Raw genomic sequence first — 23,088 nt, 5'->3', positions numbered from 1 at the left:
AAATAGGTCTATTTCAGCCTTCAATATACTTAACCCAGCCTCTACAGCTCTCTGCGGAAGAATTCGACAGATTCCATGGATTATGACCTCTGCTCCTCGACTCTCCCACATGAGAAAACATCATCATCATCATCCACTCTATCAAGTCCCCTGAGAATCATATCTTACAATTAAGGTCATATCTCATTCTTCTAAACTCCAATGAATACAGACCCAACCTACTTAACCTCTCCTCATAAGAAAATCCCTCCATACCCAGGACCTTTTCTGGACTGCCTCCAATGTTAATATATCTTTCTTTCGATAAGATGACCAAAAGTATTCGCAGTATCCCAGGCATGGTCTTAGATGAGATAACCTTGGGAGAGGGCCAGGATGTATGATTTGGCAGAAGCTGCGAAAAGTTATGGAAGGTCAGAGCTACGTTAATGGTGTAGAGGGGTTCAGAAAGTGGTTGGCAGTTGCTCGACTCAATAATAATAAATCTGGGGAAAAAAATAATCTAAGCTGTGGGGGAGAAAGTAGCGTTACAGATTTCCAGAGACAATTCAAGACCTCCAGGCATTACCTGTAATATTATTAGTACAAGTTACCCTTCACTTGTAGACTGATAAAGCAAGTAGCACAGGAAGAGCAAAAACAGGGACAAAAAAAATAAAATACACATGGTAAAAGTTTGAGATAATAATTAAATCATTCATAGAAACTATATAACCATATTCTATCAAGGTATGTTCTCGACAGTGGCCCATTTGGCAGGGTACATACACAAGTGCCGGTTGAACAAGTCTACTGGTCTAAGCAGTAAGACCCACACTCAATTTCTCCATTCACTGGCACTTGAATTTTAATTAGCTCACTTTCAAATTTCTGGTACACATCCCCTTCCACTTCCTCCATTCTGAAGTGATTAGCTGTACAGCAACAGCTATCTATTTTAGTGCTTGCTCTGCAATGCCAACCATCGTGCAAGTTGTACAAATGGCACAGCTTGTAAATCTGTATGAATAGTAAAATAAATTGGAAGTCTTCTTGCACATTGTACCTAGATGACTAGAGCATTTCTATTTGGCACACTGGCACGTTAATAAAAACTTTAAGTCACAAAATTTTGGAATTTTTATGCAGCAAATAATCCCTTCCAGTCATGATCACATTGCTTTTAAAGAAATCTTTTTATGGTTAGGATCTACATTCCCACGAAAATTGTTCACAAAGTTCTGATCTGGCGTTTTTAAGATAGTAACCGTTCCTTTTAAGCTATCTATTTATTTATTTTTTAAAAATATATTTTTAGTCAAATTTTTACATATTTTCAACAAAACCCCCCGTTACAGAAATAAGAAAAAAACAAAGAACACATAAATAAACATCTTATAGCTATGTCGCGTATTCCCCCAATATACAAGCCCCCCATTAAACGATAATAAACACAGTAGTAAACACAAATTCCCCCCCCTTCCTCCCCCCCGGGTTTCTGCTGCTGTCGTCCACCTCCTAACGCTCCGCGAGAAACTCTAGGAACGGTTGCCATCGCCTGAAGAACCCTTGCACAGATCATCTTGAGGCAAATTTTACCCTCTCCAATTTAATGAACCCTGCTGTGTCGCTGATCCAGGCTTCCACACTTGGGGGCCTCGCATCCTTCCATTGTAACATCCTTCCGCCGAGCTACCAGGGACGCAAAGGCCTGAATACCCGCCTCTTTCACGTCCTGCACACCCGGCTCGTCCGTTACCCCAAATAGTGTGAGCCCCCAACTTGGCTTAACCCGGGTGTTTATCACCTTAGACACCGTCCTCGTAACGCCCCTCCAGAACCCATCCAGCGCTGGGCACGCCGAGAACATGTGGGCGTGATTTGCTGGACTCCCTGAACACCTCACACACCTGTCCTCTACTCCAAAAAGCCGCCTCAGCCTTGCCCCAGTCATATGCGCCCTGTGCAGTACCTTAAATTGTATCAGGCTAAGACTGGCGCAAGAGGAGGAAGAATTTACCCTACCCAGGGCGTCTGCCCAATTACCCTCGTCTATCTCCTCCCCACCTCCTCCTCCTATTTACCTTTCAGCTCCTCCACCGAGGCCTCCCCCTCCTCCTGCATCTCCTGGTAGATCACCGAGACCATGCCTTCTTCAACCGCACCCCTGAGAGCACCCTATCCTGGATCCTACGTGCTGGCAGCAGCGGAAATTCCCTCACCTGCCGTCTTACAAATGCCCTTACCTGCATGTACCTGAAGGCATTTCCAAGGGGGGAGCCCAAATTTATCCTCCAACGCCCCAAGGGTCGCAAACATCCCATCAATAAACAGGTTCCCCCATCCTTCTAATACCTGCCTTGTGCCAGCTCAGGGACCCCCCATCCATTCGCCGCGGGACAAACCTATGGTTCTCTCGGATTGGGGACCACACCGAAGGCTCTGCCTCACCCCTGTGGCGTCTCCACTGCCCCCAAATTTTGAGGTCGCCACCACCACCGGACTCGTGGTGTACCTTGTCGGCGGGAGCAGCAGCGGTGCCGTCACCAGCGCTCTCAGCCTACACAGGACGCCATCTCCAGCCTCTTCCACGCCGCCCCCTCCCTCTCCATTACCCACTTGCATATCATCGCCACTTTGGCAGCCAGTAGTACCCACACAGATTAGGCAACCCTAGCCCCCTTCTGTCCCTGCTCCGTTCCAGAAACACCCTTCTTACCCTCGGGGTCTTTTTCGCCCATACAAACCTCATGGTGCTCCTGCTGAACCACTTAAAAAAGGCCTTGGGGATCAGGATGGGGAGGCAGTGGAATATAAAAAGGAACCTCGGGAGCACCGTCATCTTCACCGACTGTACCCTACCCGCCAGGGAGAGTGGCAGCATATCCCACCTTTTAAACTCCTCCTCCATCTGCTCCACCAGCCTCGTCAAGTTGAGCTTGTGTAGGGCCCCCCAGCTCCTGGCCACCTGGATCCCTAGATACCGAAAACTTCCCGCCCTCTTCAGTGGAAGCTCGTCTATCCCCCTTCCCTGGTCCCCTGGGTGTATCACGAATAGCTCACTCTTCCCCATGTTGAGCTTATACCCGGAAAAGTCTCCAAACTCAGAGGGTCCACATCACCTCTGGCATCCCCCCCACCGGGTCCGCCACATACTGTAACAGGTCGTCGGCATACAGCGATACCCGGTGTTCCTTCCCCCTCCCCGCACCAGCCCCCTCCACTTCCTGGACTCCCTCAAAGCCATCGCCAAAGGCTCAATTGCCAACGCAAATAGCAGGGGGATAGGGGGCACCCATGCCTCGTTCCCCGGTACAGCCAAAGGTATTCCGACCTCCTCCGATTTGTGGCCACACTCGCCACCGGGGCTTCGTACAGTAACCTAACACAACTAACAAACCCCTCCCCGAACCCAAACCTCCTCAACACTTCCCACATGTGCCCCACACCGCCCTATCGAAGGACTTCTCCGCATCCATAGCTGCCACTATCTCCACTTCCCCCTCCACTGCAGGCATCACGATCACATTTAGGAGCCTCCGCACATTGGTGTTTAACTGCCTTCCCTTCACGAAACCAGTCTGGTCCTCGTGGATCACCCCCGGGACACAGTCCTAAATTCTGGTAGCCAACACCTTCGCTAACAGCTTCGCATCCACGTTGAGGAGAGAGATTGGCCTATACGACCCACGCTGTAAAGGGTCCTTGTCCGTCTTCAAGATCAGCGAGATCAGCGCTCTGGACATAGTCGGGGGTAGGACCCCCCCCCCCCCCCCACCCCCTCACTCGTCTCACTGAAAGTCCTCACTAGTAGTGGGCCCAACAGGTCCATATACTTGCTGTAAAATTCTACCGGGAGCCCATCTGGCCCCAGTGCCTTCCCCGCCTGCATACTTCCCAGCCCCTTAGTCAGCTCCTCCAGCCCTACACCGCGGTGCCCCAAGCCCCGCCACCTGCCCCTCCTCGACCCTCGAGAACCTCAGCCAGTCCAGAAAACGACGCATCCCCCCCTCCTCCGTCGGGGGCTCAGACCGATACAGGCACTCATAGAAGTCTCCAAATACCCCATTTATTCCCACTGCACTCTGCACCGTGTTCCCCCCTTTATCCCTAACTCACCCGCTGCCTCCCACTTCCGAAGCTGGTGTGCCAGCATCCGGCTAGCCTTCTCCCCGTATTCATACACCGCCTCTTGCGCCTTCCTCCACTGCACCTCCGCCTTCTTGGTAGTCAACAGGGCGAACTCTGCCTAGAGGCTTCGTCGCTCCTTCAGTAGTCCCTCCTCGGGGACCTCTGCATACCTCCTATCTACCCTAAAAATCTCCCCCACCAACCTCTCCCTCCTCTCCTTCCCCTCCCTGTGGGCCCTAGTGGAGATTAGCTCTCCCCTAATCACCGCCTTCAGCGCCTCCCAGACCACCCCTACCTGCACCCCCCCATTATCTTTAACCTCTAGGTATCTTTCAATGCACCCCCAGTAACCCCCCCCCCCCCCCCCAAAATCATCAAGCTCCCTGCCTCCAGGTCCGGAATCTGGCCCAACATGCGCCGCATAAATCCGGCATCGTCCCAATTCGGGGCATACACATTCACCAAGACCACCTGCCCCCCCCCCCTGCAGCTTACCACTCACCATCACGTACCTACCTCCATTGTCTGCCACGATGCTCAGCGCCTCAAACGACACCCGCTTCCCCACCAAAATCGCCACCCCTCGATTCTTTGCGTCCAACCCCGAATGGAAAACCTGCCCTACCCACCCCTTTCTCAGCGTAACCTGGTCTGCCACCCTCAAATGCGTCTCCTGGAGCATGACCACATCTGCCTTCAGTCCCTTAAGGTGCGCGAACACACGGGCCCTCTTGACCGGCCCGTTCAGGTATCTCACATTGCAAGTTATCAGCCGGATCAGGGGGCTGCCCGCCTCCCCCCTCTGCCAATTAGCCATCTCCTTTTCTAGGCCAGCCACGTGCCCTCGCCTCCCGCACTCTCCGTTCCCCCCAGCGGCAGACCCCCGCCCCGACTCTCTCTTCAGGCTCCAGCTCCCCTTTGGCCAATGCAGCAGCAACCCAGTCTCTTCCCCCCCCCCCCCCCCCCCCCACAAAGCTAGGTCCACCCCTAGCTGCATTGCTCCCCTCATAGCACTCCCGTAAGTCAGCTGACTCCTCCATCGACCCCCCCAGTGTGAGAATCTCCCCCCCCCCGCCCGGTCCATCAGCGGGCGCTCCTCTCCAGCACCACCCCTCCCCCAACCCCTTCCTTCTCTAGCTAGGGAAAAAGCCCGCACTTTCCACCAAGCCTGCCCCGCCACTCTGGCGCACCTCCCTGTCGCGGCCTGACCCCAGCTCCTCCACCTCGCCGCCCCCCCCCTCCCCCACGGGGCCCCCTCTTCCAACCACCGACGCCCACACTCTCACCAAACCCCCACTACGAGCCATTTCACCCTACCCCACCCAGCACCCAAAAAAAACAACAGTACCAAACAGAACAGAACATCCCCCCCAAAACAGAACAATCACATCAATCCCCTCTCGACATCCTCTCGCAACCGACCCTCAATACGAGTCCAACATTTCGGCCTGGATAAAGGTCCGCGCCTGCCCCGGCGTCTCGAAGTAGTGGTGGTGGTCCTTGAAAGTGACCCATAGTCGTGCCGGCTGCAACTTTCCAAATTTCGCCGGCTGCAACTTTCCAAATTTCACCCCCTTCCGATGCAGAGCCGCCATAGCCTGATTGTACCCAGCCCTCTTCTTGGCCACCTCCGCGCTCCAGTCCTGGTATATCCAGACCTCTGCATTCTCCCACCTGCTGCTCCACACCTTCTTTGCCCACCTTAGGACACACTCCCTGTCCACAAAGCAGTGGAACCTCCCCAGCACCGCCCGCGTCGGCTCGTTGGGCTTGGGCCTCCTCGCCAGGACTCGGTGGGCCTCCTCCAGCTCCAGGGTCCCCCAGAAGGCCCCCACGCCCATCAGCGTGTTCAGCATCGTGACCACGTATGCTCCAACATCCGACACCTCCACTCCCTCCGGGAGACTCAGAATCCGTAGGTTCTTCCTCCTCGACCGATTCTCCATGTCCTCGAACTTCTCTTGCCATTTCTTATGCATCGCCTCGTAGGCCTCTACCTTCATTGCTAGGCCCAAGATCTCGTCCTCGTTCTCAGAGGACCTTTGCCGCACCTCCCGGATCGCCGTCCCTTGGGCCTTCTGGGTCTCGAGCAGCTTGTCTATCGAAGCCTTCATCGGCTCCAACAGCCCTGCCTTCAATTCAGTGAAGTAGCGCTGGAGAAACCCCTGCTGTTCCTGCGACCACTGCGCGCACGCTGCCTCGTCTCCACCCACCGCCATCTTGGTTTTCCTCCCTCACACTTTTCGCTGCTCCAAAACTACTTTTATCACCACTCCACTCCTGGTCCAATCCATAGTGCCGGGGAAATGTTACTGCCACCTTCCCACACTGGGAACAGTCGAACAAATGCCGTTGGGGGCCCTAAAAAGAGCCCAGAAGTCCATTTCTGGCGGGAGCTGCCGAATGTGCGACTTAGCTCCTCATAGCCGCAACTGGAAGTCCTTAAGCTATCAATTTATGTAGGCATTTATACTTGGGAGGAATTTGCCATAATTTCATACATATTCTGAATTGAATGGAGCATTTTCAATTTGTATGCATTAAAAGGTTTTCAACTGTAAAGAGCTGACAGCTATTAATATAGCAGCAAAAGCCTGGAAATTAGGACATTTCAAGTTGTTGTCGAAGCACTGCAGCTGTTAAAGTTGAACTTGTGTACTGCTGCACCACGCTTTCTACTAGAATGTCGGCATCGAAGGCCATTTAAACATTGGAGAACATGAATAATTAGAACACATCAGATTACTATTTTACACACATGCACCTTTCCCATTCTTTTTGAAGGATTGTGTAACCAAAGAGCAAACGACTCGTCAATCATGCAATTAGAGAGGAACTGTTCCACATGGTGTAGAAATCATTTTGCCATTTTGGCTTGATTTAGAACTGAAAATCATCTCCTTTTCTCTCCAAATCCTACCTCTGATCAAGCTTTATGCACTCCTCCCATTATTTCAAGTCAGTCAGGTCCATTTTTGACAAATTTTGCTTCGGTGAAAGACAGTAGACAATTTGTCCAATGCAAATCATTATTTTATGAAACTACAAACTTGAATACTCATACCCCAAACTTGCAAGAGCTATGTAATCCAGAATTTCAAATTATTATACATTTGTAATCTTTTATTGATAAGGAAATTAACACATTAAAATGATATAAATTCTTGCCTTCAGAGAATCCACCAGGTCTTCAACAAGGAACAGTCGTCTTAATTCAGTAATCACACGGTTGATATGGCCTAGCCCAGTATCACTGTACTTGTGCACCAGTTCATTAGACACAGCAACATCCGTCTCCAAACAGGCCCTAGAAAACGAATAGTGGCATCATATTACGAAATAGGGCTTTGCTAATAAAATGGAACACTGCTGTGATCTCACTACCTTAATGTATCGAAAATCATCCTTAGCCTTTATGTTTAATACTAATTATGTCCTCCAGCAATGTAGCCTGGGGTTGAAAGTGAGCTGTGCATTTTTCCCAATTGTCTAAAATACATCATAGTGAATGATACTCGGGCAAAAGTATTGCAAAACTGAAAAGAATATGCAAAAACAATGTAACCTTGTGCGGGCATAAAATATAGGTCCCATACATATTTTAGAGAAGCACTTCTGGTGAGAATGCCTTCTCAATTTCTTCTCAATAACTATTCACGTGATATGTTAATACACATGCCAGGTAAAGCAGAATAATTTAAATTATACTTACTTGAATGGGTGACCGTCATCAGACTTCTGCACTGCTTGCAGAATACCTCTGTATATTCTGAAACTAATGGTAACTGAAAGCAGTGCCAGGGCAAGGTATGCAATTACACTGACAATGCTGAAAATTGTCATAGACAGCAGTAAGAACAGGCTCGCACCAAACACCAATCCAGTCTTCTTGATATCACGCCAGTAGATTAAGTCCACAACTGTCAGAGTTAAAGGGGGAGAAGAGAGAGTTAGCACTACTATTTCCCGGGCATAATCCAATGTAAAATGACATGCCATTATTGATTCATTATTAATTAGGTCAGCAACTAAACAAAATAGTTGCATTTGAGAAAAGGCTTCAAATTAATTTTTAAACACTATTTTAATTTGTGCTAGGTAGATGTTAAAGTACACCACCAAACCAGTTGATACAGAATTTCTTTTGAATACTTCATAATTTACTGGTGGATGACAAAATTATCTTTCAAACTAGGGCACGAAATTACAACTCCAAATCTGCTCGGCAAAAAATTACAAGTTTGTCCAAGAAACAAAAATCTGCCCATCTTTATTTTCTACTTATGCAGTTTAACAGGTTGGGCTTTTGATGGCAAGGAAGAAATGAGAATAATGAAGGAAGGGAAAAAGGCTGCATGACATTGAATTTACAGTGCAGGTGGCGGCCATTTGGCCCATCAAGTCTGCGCCAGCCCTTGGAAAGAGCACCCTACCTAAACCCACACTTCCACCCTATCTGTACAGCTCCACCCTGTGTGAATTAGCACTGTACTCAGCCAGTCACAGAATAGATGGAAAGTCCAGATCTGGCTCGAACGTCACGTTGAGGTTATTTTGAAGGGTGATAGCAATAAAGGGGAATAAAAGTCCCCATTGTGATAAGAAAAGGTAACCACCAGAATCTTCATATATTTACTGCACAAATTTTAATAAGCTTACACAAAACTGTTAGCCAATTAAAATGAGTTTGTGAAATCTATCAAAAAATTCAGTGATGTCTGAAACTGAAGTTATCTTGTTATTTATTTGGCCAATTTGACCAGATCAACACGTTTCAAAGCTCACTTTTGGAACAACATTCCAATTACAATTTTCTAAAACTCAATAAGATTCCATTAGAACCTGCTGCAAATTGTAGTGGCGCATTTTCCATCAATGGCAAATTAGCATAACTGATTGCAGCTTGCTTGCAGATCAGCAAATTCAATTCAGTTATCGTCAATGTATACAGCACTATTAAGATCATTCACATGCCATCACATAAGAAATGATTGAAGTATTTTGTAATACTCTGAATTTCATGGAACTGTGTATCCATCTTAATTGGGAAAGAGACTGTTTCAACTTTCAGTTGATCTGGGATTGCTTCTTTTGAACCTCTAATTGTGGAAAAGATTTACAGAAGTTGCACTGCTCAAACCTTAAATGCACATCTGTAAATAAAAGGGATTGGGAGTCTGAACTTGCTGGCCAGGAGAAGGAGGATAAATTTAAAATGAGAGATCTGCTGTTTTGGATTTTGTTTTATATTCTACTGCTATTTTTGTCTTCCACTGATATTTTTGTAAGATGATTGATTACCTAACAGCACATCTTTCCCACAAGTGCCGAAAGACGTGCTGTTAGGTAATTTGGACATTCTGAATTCTCCCTCAGTGTACCCGATCAGGTGCCGGAATGTGGTGACTGGAGGCTTTTCACAGTAACTTCATTGAAGTCTACTTGTGACAATAATGATTATTAAATCTGTCCAGAAATCAGAAACTGCCTTTAAACGAGAGTCAAGCGGAAACTCATTCTTTCATGTGGCCGTTGCTGGCAGGCCAGCACTAATTGCCCATCCCTAAATGCCCTGGAATTGAGTGGCTTGCTAGGCTACTTCAGAGGGCATTTAAGAGTCAACCACATTGCTGTGAATCTGAAGTCACATGCAAGCCAGACCAGCTAAGGATGGCAGATTTCTTTCCCTAAAAGGACATCAGTGTATCAGATGGCAATCGGTAATAGTGTCATGGCCATCATTAGACTTTTAATCCCGATTTTTATTGAATTCAAATTTCACCATCTGCATCACCCAGGGCGTATAGATTACTAGTCCAGTGACAATACCACCACTCCCAAAATTATGAGTCACCGACCAGCACAGATATAACTCAAGGCATTATATCCATTTACAATAGTTAATTTTAGTAAACTACAATTTATTTTTAATTCATACTATTGTACACACTTTTCCCTTCCACTTCAGATGAAAACGATATTGAAACCTTGTTTACATTTGATTTTTATAAAACCAAATTCTGCACCATTTGAAGGTGCCATGTCAGCTTCAATCATGTATAAAAATGCACTCAGCTTCACTGCTCCATCAATTTAAATGGCTCCTCCAGTCAAGCTGCCAGCCCAAAATTGTGCCTCAATTTCCTCCAGTTAAAAAAATAGGCAAACCTGAACATTTTCACACCCCACCCCAGTGGAATTTTTTTTAAATTCAGGGTACCCAATTATTTTTTTTTCCCCAATTAAGGGGCAAGTTAACGTGACCAATCCACCTAACCTACCATCTTTGGGCTGCGTGGGTGAAACCCCCACAGACACGGGGAGAATGTGCAAACTCCACACAGACAATGACCCGGATTCGAACCCGGGTCCCCAGTGCCGTAAAGCAGCAGTGCTAACCACTACGCCACCGTGCCGCCCTCGGAGAATTTCATTTTGCCAGTTTCTAGTGTACCATCAGACCTGGATGACATGAGATTTAAACCACCACTTCACATGGAAAAATGTCTGAGAAGGCTTTCCAAAAGGCTGCAGGTACCCTCTGGGAAGTTTTTTTATTTCATCGGCAGTCTTTTTGTTAAAAAGTGTTCTGCTGGTTTTACCAGCAATTTTTGTCCACATCGAATTTCCCTCAAGGTTGCAGAGCCACCTTCTTGAACCACTGTTCATGTGGTACATCTCTGGCAATGTTAGGGAGGGAGTTCCAGGATTTTGACCCAATGACCGTGGAGGAACAGCAGACAATATAGTCCCAAGTCAGAATGGCATCCAAGTTGGAGGGAAACTTGCAGGTGGTGATGCTCCCAGGCATCTGCCTTCCCTTGCTCATCTAATTTGGAAGGTCGCAAATTTGGAAAATGCTCTCAAAGGAGGTCTTGACAGTTGCTGCAGTATCTTGTAGATGGTACAAACTGCTGCAACTGCGCAGTGGTGGAAAGAACAAACCTTTATGGTGGTGGATCATTTGCCAATCAAGCATGCTGCTTTGACTTGGCTGGTGTTGAGCTTCAAGTGATGCTGAGATGCACCCATCCAATGAGTACTCCCAGGAAGATGGTTCACAGCCACCAAGGAGCCAGGACAGTTACTTGCCACAGAACCTCCAGCTTTTAACGTGCTCCTGTAGTCACAGTATTTAAATGACTGGTCCAGTTAAGCTTCTAGACAGTGCCAGCCTCCAGGACTCATCCCATGCTTTCCAATAGCTTCAGTCAAAGGATGTGGTTCCACCCTGACACTGAAATCACCTATAAATATCTTTAACTGGGATTACACAGCTGCTGGAGTTGCGTCAAGGTCGGAATAGAAGGCTTTTTTCAATCTCTCTTCAGAGTCCAACATACGATGTGGAGATGCCGGCATTGGACTGGGATGGGCACAGTATAACAACAATAATAATAATATTTATTGTCACAAGTAGGCTTGCATTAACACTGCAATGAAGTTACTGTGAAAATCCCCTCAGGTGAAGAAGCTGTGCTCCGTAAGCTAGTGATTCGAAACAAACTTGTTGGACTTTAACCTGGTGTTGTAAGACTTCTTACTGAGTCCAAGATAGATACGGGTAAAGGTAAAGTCGCCGTAGTCACAGATGACCTTAGGCTGCTTTCCCCTTTGGAGGGAGAGCTGGCTGGTGATGGTTTGACCCACACCTCAGGCAAGGGGCATGGTTTGAGAAGGCAGGCTTTCATGAATAACCTCAGCCAGTATGGGAATTGTTCTGCATCACAAACCAGCTGTTTAGCCAAGTGAGCTCAATCGGCCACTAACATGGGTACAGGGCAGCATGGTGGTAGTTAGCACAGTTGTTTCACAGCTCCAGAGTCCCAGGTTCGATTCTCAGCTTGAGTCACTGTCTGTGCGAGTCTGCATGCCCCCCCCCCCCCCCCCCCCCGTCTGCCTGGGTTTCCTCCGGCAGCTCCCCCCCCCCCCCCCCCCACAGTCCACATATGTGCAGGTTAGGTGGATTGGCCATGCTAGACTGCCCTTAGTTCCCAAAAAGGGTAGGTGGGGTTACGGAGTTACAGGGATAGGGTGGGTTTAAGTAGGATGCTTTTTCCAAGGTCTGGTGCAGACTCGATGGGCCGAATGACCTCCTTCTACACAGTACATTCTATGATGCTATCAGAAGCACCAACGGCATCAATGTCAAGATGGCGTCATAAAACATTCACTGATCCAAGAGGGAGGTTCAAGGAGTCTTGTCACGGGTTATTTTTAGATGGCAGAGCTGACAATGAATTCTGCGGTCTTCTTGTGATTTCACTTTCAAGAAAGTACAACCACCCTTATATTCTTTGGCAAAGCAGCTGTTAGTGAGGGGCAAATCAATGTCTCATTCAAGTTCACAGGATACTAACGTTGTCTCTCAGATAACTGAGTTATCCATTAACACCCTGATATTCCAAGGTCCTTTATTGCATGTTTGTTTTTGGGAGTTAACCAGTGACAGATGATCCTGCTGCGTAACGTTTTCCAGCTGGGTATGGTGTGAGACAGGCTCTTTTTAGGACACATTTTCTAGCCCTTTCCCTGAGTGGGACGAGAACTGTTCAACCACAAATACCAAACCATCCTTCTGACTCAATTAATAGTGGAGAGGTTACCTGATAACTTTGCCTGTGTTGGATTGACTACAACAGATAATTAATGTATTCATTGATGCCTATGAACGCACGAGACGTTCCCAGAACATAAGACTAAAGTCTTTTACCAACCCACATCAGTCCAATGCCTTCAACTGAGATTCATGGTGAAGTGTTAAAAAAGGTCCCTCACTTCCCATACCCTGGAAATCATAGTACGAAGTCTTACAACACCAGGTTAAAGTCCAACAGGTTTGTTTCGATGTCACTAGCTTTCGGAGCGCTGCTCCTTCCTCAGGTGAGGAAGGAGCAGCGCTCCGAAAGCTAGTGACATCGAAACAAACCTGTTGGACTTTAACCTGGTGTTGTAAGACTTCGTACTGTGCTCACCCCAGTCCAACGCCGGCTTCTCCACATCCTGGAAATCATAAAAAGCTGACATTGATTGAGATACACCACCAAATGCGTTAGCTCAGTCTATTACTTAAAATTTTTTTTTTTTATTTTTTATTTTTATTAAAAGAGTATCCAATTTTATTTTTTCCAATTAAGGAGCAATTTACCTTGGCCAATCCACCTACACTGCACATCTTTTGGGTTGTGGGGAAACCCACACAAACACGGGGAGAATGTGCAAACTCCACACAGACAGTGACCCAGAGCCGGGATCGAACCTGGGACCTCGGTGCCGTGAGGCAACTGTGCTAACCAATTGCGCCACCGTGCTGCCCTCACTCGGTCTATTACATACTCGAGTTTGAGAATAGTTAAATCAGACTTGATACTAAACTCAGTCCATTTATAGGTTCGCCCCATGCTGGTCTATGGTGAAGCTTCGACAACTAGATGCCATATTAAGCTCCCAGAAAAATAGAAATAAATACCATCTTGGAACGATCTTGTGGATAAAGCAGGAAGACAAGAAAATGAGTGTCCAAGATACATGCCAATATAGAAATGCACATTGGATGCAAGACCATCCAAAATATTGCTCTACTTTGAGCTCTATGCCAAGGAGTCCATTCACACAAAGTCATTCTCAAAACCTCCATTAAGTTCTGCTCTACAAAAATCAACACATGGGAAGCATATGCCCAAACACAACCAAAATGGAGATTCTTCAAAAATGGTCAACATTTTCAAGAACAGACAGAGATGAAAAGTCTGGTAAAGGAGCAGCAGCTCTAGCCAACAATTGCCACCTCTGATCGCTGACAACTAATGCCCTCACTGTTGGAGAACCTGCAAGGCTGAGATATGGTTCTTAAGTCGTTGGTAGACTTACAGCCAACACTGGCATGTCACTTCCACGCAGTTATCTGCAACAACAAAAAAATCCTCAACATGATTGATTACCAATAGCTATTTATAGAACACCAGAATGGTTGATGGTGGGGGATTCAGTGATGGTTAGGCCACTGAACATCAAAGCAAAATGGTTAATTCTCTTGTGAAAGATGCTCATTACCTGGCACTTTCATGGAGTAATGTTACTTGCCACTCATCAGCCTCAAGTCTAATGCTTTCCAGCTCTTTCTACCTGTGGACATGTACTGTTATTAATATCAGGAGTTGCAAATGGTCCCAAAGTCTGTGCAATTTTCAACAAACTTCTCACTTGTTATTGATAAAGCAGCTAAAGGCAGTTGGGTCTAGGACATTCCCAGAGGAACATCTGCTGTGATGCCCTGGGGATGAGAAGATTTACTTTCAACGGCCACAACTATCCTTGTGTTGTGTTAGGTGTGACTCAAACCAGAGGAGAGTAATCTTCACAATTTTCATTGATATCAATTTTGCTGAGCCACCTCGATAGATATCACACTCATTCAGTCAAATGCTGCCTTGATATCAAGGTTTCACCTCACCTATGGAATCCAGCTCTTTTGTCCATGTTTGGACCAAGGATGTAACGAGATCAAGAACGGAGTAGACCTGACAGTACATCAACTGAGCATCTATGAGCAGGTTATTGCTGAGTAAGTGCTGCTTGATAGCATTGTCAACAACCCCTTCCATCACTTTGAACACTGAGAGCAGACTGATAATGAGGTAATTGGACGGATCAAATCTGTCCTGCTTTTTGTGGACAGGACCAAATAAGGCCTGGGTATTAGTCAGTCTTGTAGCAGTACTGGAACAGTTTGGCTAAAGGCATGGCTAGCGCTGGAGCACAAGTATTCAGTACTACAGTCATTAGTCTCCGGTGCATTTGTTTGAGCCGGAGGTTACTACCCCAGTAACTATGCTATGACCTCTTAGTACACCACTCACCCATAGCACCAAGGGGTTATTCTACCCGTTTCTGTAAAGAGAGAATCAGCAGACTATTGGCTGTGCTACAACCCACTATCAAAGTTCACATCAATATAAACATTCCTTTGCCAAAAGGCACTGAAAAATTTGGAATGCAATTAACTTTATTCCCCTCTGGTTTACTGACATCAATTGTAACACTCCATCCTTGCAGAGATTAGTTCATTCAGTAAATTTAGCCTGAGGCTTTCCTGATTTGTGACACGGCACATGGGTTATTTGTCCTCTGACCCATTAGGGTGTTCGCCAATGAAATACCCAAATTAATCTCCAATTAACAGCTCTTCTGTTTTAACCGATTTCTTAGCTCAAGCTGGATATTTTCAATTTTAAGCAGTTCATGCTTAATGCTCCAGTTCTAGTTCAAATTTACAGAGTAGTTTAGATGTCCGTATCAATTCATTCACCTGTAATACAACATGATTACATTTCTTAATAACTAGGGTGGCCAGATTTTCAAAAGTCAAAGTAAAACATACCGAAAAGCCCCAAGAATGCAGAGCTCAGTGTGTACATATCGAGTGCTATTGAAGATAGCAGTTGCGAACCACAGACTTTTGCTTCAAAGACATTTCTCCCTCATTTTCATAAGAACCAAGGTTTTGTTGGTCACAAGATTCCAGAGTCTTCTGTTCTGCTCTAATTTTACTGTACAATGCACAATAGCAAGACCAATCTCCATTTTAAAAATGTAGTTCAGGGGCAGCTCAGTGGGTCAGCACTGCTGCCTCAGCAGCAGGGGCCCGGGTGCAATTCAGGGATTGGGTGACTGACTGCAAATCTCAGTGTCTGCGTGAATTTCCTCAGTGTGTTCGGTTTCTTCCCATAGTCCAAAGATGTGCAGGTTAGGTGGATAGGACATGCTAAATTGCCCCTTGGTGTCCAAACATTAAGTGGGGTTACGAGGTGGGTGCTCTTTCAGAGGATCAGTGCAGACTTGATGAACCAAATGGCCCCCTTCTGCACAGTAGGGAGTTTATGATTCTAAGAGCCTTATTTATTTTCATATACACTCTGGGTTCTTAAAATTGGTACTTTTGGCCAGAAGCTGGATTTTAAATAGCAAATGTACTTAGTGTGGGGAGGTAGTGGTATTGTCACTGGACTAGTAATCCAGAGACCCAGGGTATTCTGGGGTCCCAGGTTCAAATCTCGCCACAGCAGATGGTGAAATTTGAATTCAATAAAAATCTGGAATCAAAAAAAAAGTCTAGTGATGACCATGAAACCATTGTCAATTGTCATAAAAACCCATCTGGTTCACTAATATCCTTTAGGGAAGGAAATCTGCCATCCTTACCAAGTCTGACCTGTATATGACTCCAGACCCACAGCAATGTGGGCGACTCTTAACCACGCCAAAGGTAATTAGGGATGGGCAATATATGCTGGCACAGCCTGCGACGCCCACATCCCATGAATGAATTTTTTAAAAAGGAAAAAAGATTGTTTGCACCCGGAGCAGCAAGCAGGAAAGCACAAAGCCTTTCAATGAGGAATTTGGTTTAACTTGCCGTGGTTCAACTGAAGTTTCCTGCCAGCTTCCTCAATGCTGATTGGTGGTTTACCAATGGGTGCCATCTGACTATTTAATGTGTGCCTTGTTATTTGCAGGCACTGCTGTCAATTTTCTGTCATTGCCCAGAGGCTGACTCACTCCTGGCTCTGGACATCAGTGAGAAGGACTTCTGCACATGCAGTGGTGTCCCAACGCAGTCACTTAACTGTCATCAAGCAGATTCCCATGGTGCAGTGCAATGAAGATTTTTTTTTGGGGGGTGGGGATTTGCAACAGAATATGGAACACAAGGAAGGGAAGGAAAGAGGAAGTGAAGAATCATTAATTCTTTGCAAAAGACATGAAATGTGGATGGAAATTGGTGATTCATGTAAAGGAAAGCTGAAAAATTCGGATATTTGGGCAATTTTGATGAAATTGTCAAGACAAAAAATTTAAGTGTCATAACTATGCATCTCGGTTCCGGCGATGACCAGCTAAGCCGCACGTTTCGGCGGCTCCAGCTTAAACGGACCTTCGGGCTCTTTTAAGAGCCGCAACAGGAAATTATTTTTTGACGAAACCCGGTGTGGGGTGAGGCAACATGGAGTCCCCCCCAGTGAGAAAGAAAAATATCGGCGGCGGCGGTCAGATCTCGGAGAATCCTCGAGGGCAGCGGCAGAAGAAAGAAAGGAGCAAGATGGCGTCGGAGGGAGCCCAGCCGACATGGGGACCGGACCAAGGCGAATTTTTAAGACAGTGTGTGGAGCCGCTTAAAAAGGAGGTGCTGGCCCCGATGCTACAGGCAATCGAGGGGCTTAAAGAGACACAAAAGGCCCAGGAGATAGACCTCAGTGTGGTGGAGCAGAAGGTCCGTGTGGTGGAGCAGAAGGTAACGGACAACGAGGATGAGATCCTGGGCCTAGCGGTCAAAATGCAGACGCACAAGGCGCTCCATAAGAAGTGCATCGAAAGGATTGAAGTCCTGGAAAATAGATCAAGGAGAAAGAACCTCTGGATCCTGGGTCTCCCCGAGGGAGTGGAAGGAGCTGACGGCGGGGCTTATGCGAGCACGATGCTACGCTCGCTAATGGGAGCGGAGGCCCCCTCGGGCCCCTTGGAAGCGGAAGGGGCCCACCGGGTCCCTGCGAGGAGACCAAAGGCTGGAGAACCACTTAGGGCAATGATCGTGCGAATTCACCGCTTCAATGACAGAGAGGTGGTTCTGAGATGGGCCAAGAAGGTACAAAGTAGCAGATGGGAGAATGCGGTGATGCGAGTGTATCAGGATTGGAGTGCGGAGGTGGCGAGAAGGAGGGAGAGTTTCAATCGAGCCAAGGAGGTGCTGCATAAGAAGGTGAAGTTTGGGATGTTGCAGCCGGCGCGATTGTGGGTCACGCACCAGGATTGACATTACTATTTTGAGACGTCGGAAGAAGCATGGACCTTCATTCAAAAAGAGAAACTGGACCAGAACTGAGGGACTGATGTTGGAGGGGAAACGACAATGCTGATGTATAAAGGTGTAAATTGGGATGGGGGGGGGGGGACACTGAGAAATGTGGGCGCCGGTGGGGGGGGGGGGGGGAGAAGAGACACAGGCGGGGGATGGGGAATGGGAATGGGGCGGTAGGGGGCGCTGCGCCATGGGGGGGCAGGATGGTTCTAGAAAGCGCGGGGTTTCTTTTTCTTTTCCCGCGCCAGAGAGATGATGGCGGGAAGATCAGCACAAGGAGGATGGGAGTTCCTCACGGGGGGGGGGGGCCAAGGAGAGAGCGGGAGTAGCCGGGGTCAGTTGAAGTCAGCTGACTTTCGGAAGCAATATGGGGGGAGCAACCATGCTAGATGGGGATCTAGCGGGGGGGACAACTGGGTTGCTGCTGCAGAGATCGAAAGGGAGCTGGTAAGAGAAAAGGTGGTCAAGGCGGGAATGCGCCGCCTGGGGGACAGGTGGGTGCGCGGAACCGGGACGTGGGACTGGCCCAGAGAGGGTGATGGCTAGTCGACAGGGGAGGGGGGCGGGCAGCCCCCCATCCGGCTGATCACGTGGAACGCGAGAGGCCTAAATGGGCCGATTAAGAGGGCCTGAGTGTTCGCGCACTTAAAGGGACTGAAGGCAGACGTGGCCATGCTTCAAGAGACGCATCTGAAGGTGGCGGACCAGGTTAGGTTAAGGAAAGGATGGGTGGGACAGGTGTTCCACTCAGGGCTGGACGCAAAGAATAGAGGGGTGGCCATATTGGTGGGGAAACGGGTGTCGTTCGAGGCTAGGAACATCGTAGCGGACAGCGGGGGCAGATATGTGACGGTGAGTGGCAGACTGCAGGGAATGGAGGTCGTGCTGGTCAACGTGCATGTCCCGAACTGGGATGATGCGGGATTTATGATGCGGATGCTGGGACGCATCCCGGACCTGGAGGTAGGAAACCTGGTAATGGGGGAGGACGGGGGACGGGGGGACTTCAACACCGTGCTAGACCCAGGGTTAGATAGATCTAGATCCAGGACCGGAAGAAGGCCGGCAGCGGCCAAGGTGCTTAGGGGGTTTATGGACCAAATGGGGGGAGTGGATCCGTGGAGATTTGCTAGGCCGCTGGCCAAAGTTCTCCTTTTTCTCCCATGTCCATAAGGTATACTTATACGTGCGACGGCTATTGGGGGTGATAATGATGCCCTCAGCAGAGGGGGAGGCAGAGATAGTGGCGGCAATGGATGCAGAGAAGGCATTTGATAGGGTAGAGTGGGAGTATCTATGAGAGGTGCTGAGGAGGTTCGGGGAGGGGTTTGTCAGCTGGGTTAAACTCCTCTATGGGGCCCCAATGGCAGGTGTAGTCACAAATCGGCAAAGGTCAGAGTATTTTCGACTACATAGGGGAACAAGACAGGGATGCCCGCTGTACCCATTACTGTTCGCGCTGGCAATTGAACCACTGGCCATAGTGTTGAGAGACTCCAGGAAATGGAGAGGGTGGTTAGAGGGGGAGAGGAACACAGTGTCACTCTACGCAGATGACCTACTGCTGTATGTGGCAGATCCAGTGGAGGGGGGGGGGGGGGATGACAGAGGTTATGCAGATATTGAGGGAGTTTGGAGATTTCTCGGGATATAGGCTTAACATGGGAAAGAGTGAGCTTTTCGTGATACACCTTGGGGACCAGAGTAGAGGGATAGATGGCCTGCCGCTAAGGAGAGTGGAAAGAAACTTCCGATACCTGGGGATTCAGATAGCCAGGAGCTGGGGAACCTTACACAGACTCAATCTGACTAGGCTGGTGGAGCAAATGGAAGAGGATTTCAAAAGGTGGGATATGCAGCCGCCGTCACTGGCAGGCAGAGTGCAGGCGATTAAGATGATGGTCCTCCCGAGGTTCCTATTTGTGTTTCAATGTCTCCCTATATTGATCACCAAGGCCTTTTTAAAAAAAAATAGATAGGAGCATCATGAGCTTCGTGTGGGCAGGGAAGGCCCCGAGGGTAAGGAGGGGGTTCCTGCAACGTAGCAGGGACAGAGGGGGACTGGCGTTGCCGAATTTGGGCGACTACTACTGGGCCGCCAACGTAGCGATGATCCGTAAGTGGATGATAGAGGGAGAGGGGGCGGCGTGGAAAAGGCTGGAGATGACGTCCTGTAAAGGAACGAGATTAAAAGCGCTGGTAATGGCGCCACTACCGCTCTCCCCGAAAAGGTTTACCACGAACCCAGTGGTGGCGGCAACATTAAGTATCTGGGGGCAATGGAGGCGACAGAGGGGTGTGCTGGGAGCCTCGGTGTGGTCCCCGATCAGGAACAACCAAAGGTTTGCCCCAGGGAGGTTGGACGGAGGGTTCCAGAGCTGGCACCGGGCAGGAATTCGGAGAGTGGGAGACTTATTTATAGATGGGACGTTTGCGAGCTTGGGAGCGCTAGAGGAAAAGTAAGAGCTGCCCCCGGGGAATATCTTTAGGTATATGCAGGTAAGGGCGTTCACGAGACAACAGGTGAGGGAATTTCCGCTGCTCCCGACACAAGGGATCCAGGATAGAGTGCTTTCGGGGGTGTGGGTCGGGGAGGGCAAAGTGTCCTAAATATACCGGGAGATGAGAGAAGAGGGGGAGGAGCTGGTAGAAGAACTGAAGGGAAAATGGGAAGAGGAGCTCGGGGAGGAGATTGAGGAGGGTTTGTGGGCTGATGCCCCAAGTAGGGTAAATTCCTCTTCCTCGTGTGCCAGGCTTAGCCTGGTCCAATTTAAGGTGCTACATAGAGCACACATAACGGGAGCGAGGTTGAGCAGGGTCTTCGGAGTGGAGGACAAGTGCGGGAGGTGCGGGGGAAGCCCGGTGAACCACACACGTATGTTTTGGTCGTGTCCGGCACTGGAGGGGAGTGGCGGGAGTGATCTCGAAGGTGGTGAAGGTCCGGGTCAAGCCAAGCTGGGGGTTAGCTATATTTGGAGTAGCGGATGAGCCAGGAGTGCAGGAGGCGAAAGAGGCCGATATTGTGGCCTTTGCGTCCCTAGTAGCCCGGCGTAGGATTTTACTCACGTGGAAGGAAGCGAAACCCCCCGGTGTGGAGGCCTGGGTAAACGATATGGCAGGGTTCATAAAACTGGGGCGGATGAAGTTTGCGCTGAGAGGATCGGCTCAGGGGTTCACCAGGCGGTGGCAACCGTTCCTCGACTATCTAGCTGAACGTTAGGGGGACAATAGATAGCCAGCAGCAGCCGCCCAGGGGGGGGGGGGTAAATTGTTTGTGTTCTAGATGGGCGGGGGGGGGGGGGGGGGGGGGGGGGGGAGAGAAGGGAGGGAAGGTAAATTGTTTGTGTTCTAGATGGGGTGAGGGGGCGGGGGGGCACTATTTCGTGTTATTTTGTTTGTTTAAATAAAATAGTGAACTATGTTATCTATCAGTTATCATGTTACCGTTTTTGTTGATTTGTAAGGGGGAAAAATTGTGTTTGAAAACTTTAATAAAATATATAGATTTTAAAAAAAATAACTATGCATCTCCAATTTTTACTGGATGGCATTTAAGAAATTAATCTGGTTTTAAAATGGGTCAAATATTATACACCGACTAAATTAAATTTTTGGGGTGGCCACCAACAACATTTCGATCTTTTAAAATACAGTTTTGGACATCAGTTAAGCTATTTATTAAATTTTTAAAAGAATAAATTTAGAGTACCCAATTTTTTTTTCCCAATTAAGGGGCAATTTAGCATGGCCAATCCACCTAACCTGCAGATCTTTGGGTTGTGTGGGTTAAACCCACGCAGACATGGGGAATGTGCAAACTTCACCAGGACAGAGACCCAGGGCTGGGATTCGAACCAGGGTCCTCAGCGCCGCAGTCCCAGTGCTAACCACTGCACCACATACCATCCCAGCTATTTATTAATTTGTCTGTTTTGTTATCTATGTACTTACAAATGATAAATCTATGAACATTAATTCCACTCATTCCAATGGTGTAAAAGATAATAGTAAAGTCACCATAGCCCCAGATGCCCATAGGTTTGAGGGGGAGAGCCGACTGGTGGTGATTTAACCTGCAGATCACCACACCTCAGGTGAGGGGCAGGGTTGAGTAGGCTGGGCCTTCATGAATAATCTCAGCCGGTACGGAAATTGAACCCGCGCTGCTGGCCTTGCTCTGCATCACAAACCAACTGTCTAGCCAAGTAGGCTAAACCAATCTCCTAGTTGTATTTTGGGTATGAATACAGGAAATTGCATTCTTCAACTCACATCAGTTCATAAAGGTCAGGGAGCAGATAAAGATTTACTGCACTGCTAGCCATCATTTACATCCAGTCACTTGCATGAATATCATAAAATCAAAGTATATCTAATTTTCCATGTGTAACACAGAATCAGTTCAAAGCAGTGCAAATTGTGAGCAGACCATATAAAATACTGTAGGCAATGTTTGGTATGCATCTACTGGCATCTGCTATGCCTAAAAATAGTATCAATAAGCTGCAACAAGCATGCTGATCTCATCCAATTACCAGCTCTCCTCTTTTAACCAATCTCTTATCACAACCTTCATTGCCGTTTTAAAACAAGACTGCTTATTGCTGCAGCTCCTCTATATTGTAAAATACTCATCACCGTTTACATAAACCTCCCAGCACATACACTATCTGACCTCATTTGTCCTTCTGCCTAAAGTAGTTATCTGAAATTCAGACGCCCATTTTCAAAACCAAAATAAAACTGAGATGACACATATGCCGAGAGTCACAATAGGGGAAAAAGATTTCAACCAACTAATTTGAAATTAAAGAATTACAAACCCATTTTGGCATCCATCTTGAAGCTGTTCACATGCACTGAGCTCCGGTACAGCTGATTACACCCTTTTACTTCCTGCTAGGTCGCTTAGAGGTTAAATTAAATACGTAGCTCTGCTGTGTCACTGCACAAATAGCACTTCCAGTTTGTATGCTGTATCTGACTGCGCAACTGAAATCTTCTCCTAAGCCAATGATAGCTAAACTGTTACAAGCTACTGGAATCCAATGGAAAACTGCAATCTATAAAACCGAATGCACTTAAAAATCCTTTTTCACAAAATGTCCACATTTCCCCCAATA

At 47.7% G+C, this 23,088-nt stretch overlaps 1 protein-coding gene across 1 annotated transcript in view; it reads right to left on the bottom strand.

The window, feature by feature from the left end:
- The window catches only part of LOC140424319 (uncharacterized), a 135,319-nt gene that overhangs the window by 49,676 nt on the left and 62,555 nt on the right, over positions 1-23,088 (bottom strand). The window contains exons 4-5 of the mRNA XM_072507855.1: positions 7,823-8,030; positions 7,279-7,417 (exon numbers count right to left, since the gene is read on the bottom strand). Coding sequence (XP_072363956.1) covers positions 7,279-7,417; positions 7,823-8,030 — 347 coding nt within the window. The remainder of the gene's footprint in view (positions 1-7,278; positions 7,418-7,822; positions 8,031-23,088) is intronic.

This window comes from Scyliorhinus torazame, chromosome 1 (genome assembly GCF_047496885.1).
Source record: "Scyliorhinus torazame isolate Kashiwa2021f chromosome 1, sScyTor2.1, whole genome shotgun sequence".
Lineage (NCBI taxonomy): Eukaryota > Metazoa > Chordata > Chondrichthyes > Carcharhiniformes > Scyliorhinidae > Scyliorhinus > Scyliorhinus torazame.
The sequence above is the reverse complement of the archived record's forward strand: the minus strand, read 5'-3'. Positions and strand labels throughout refer to the sequence as shown.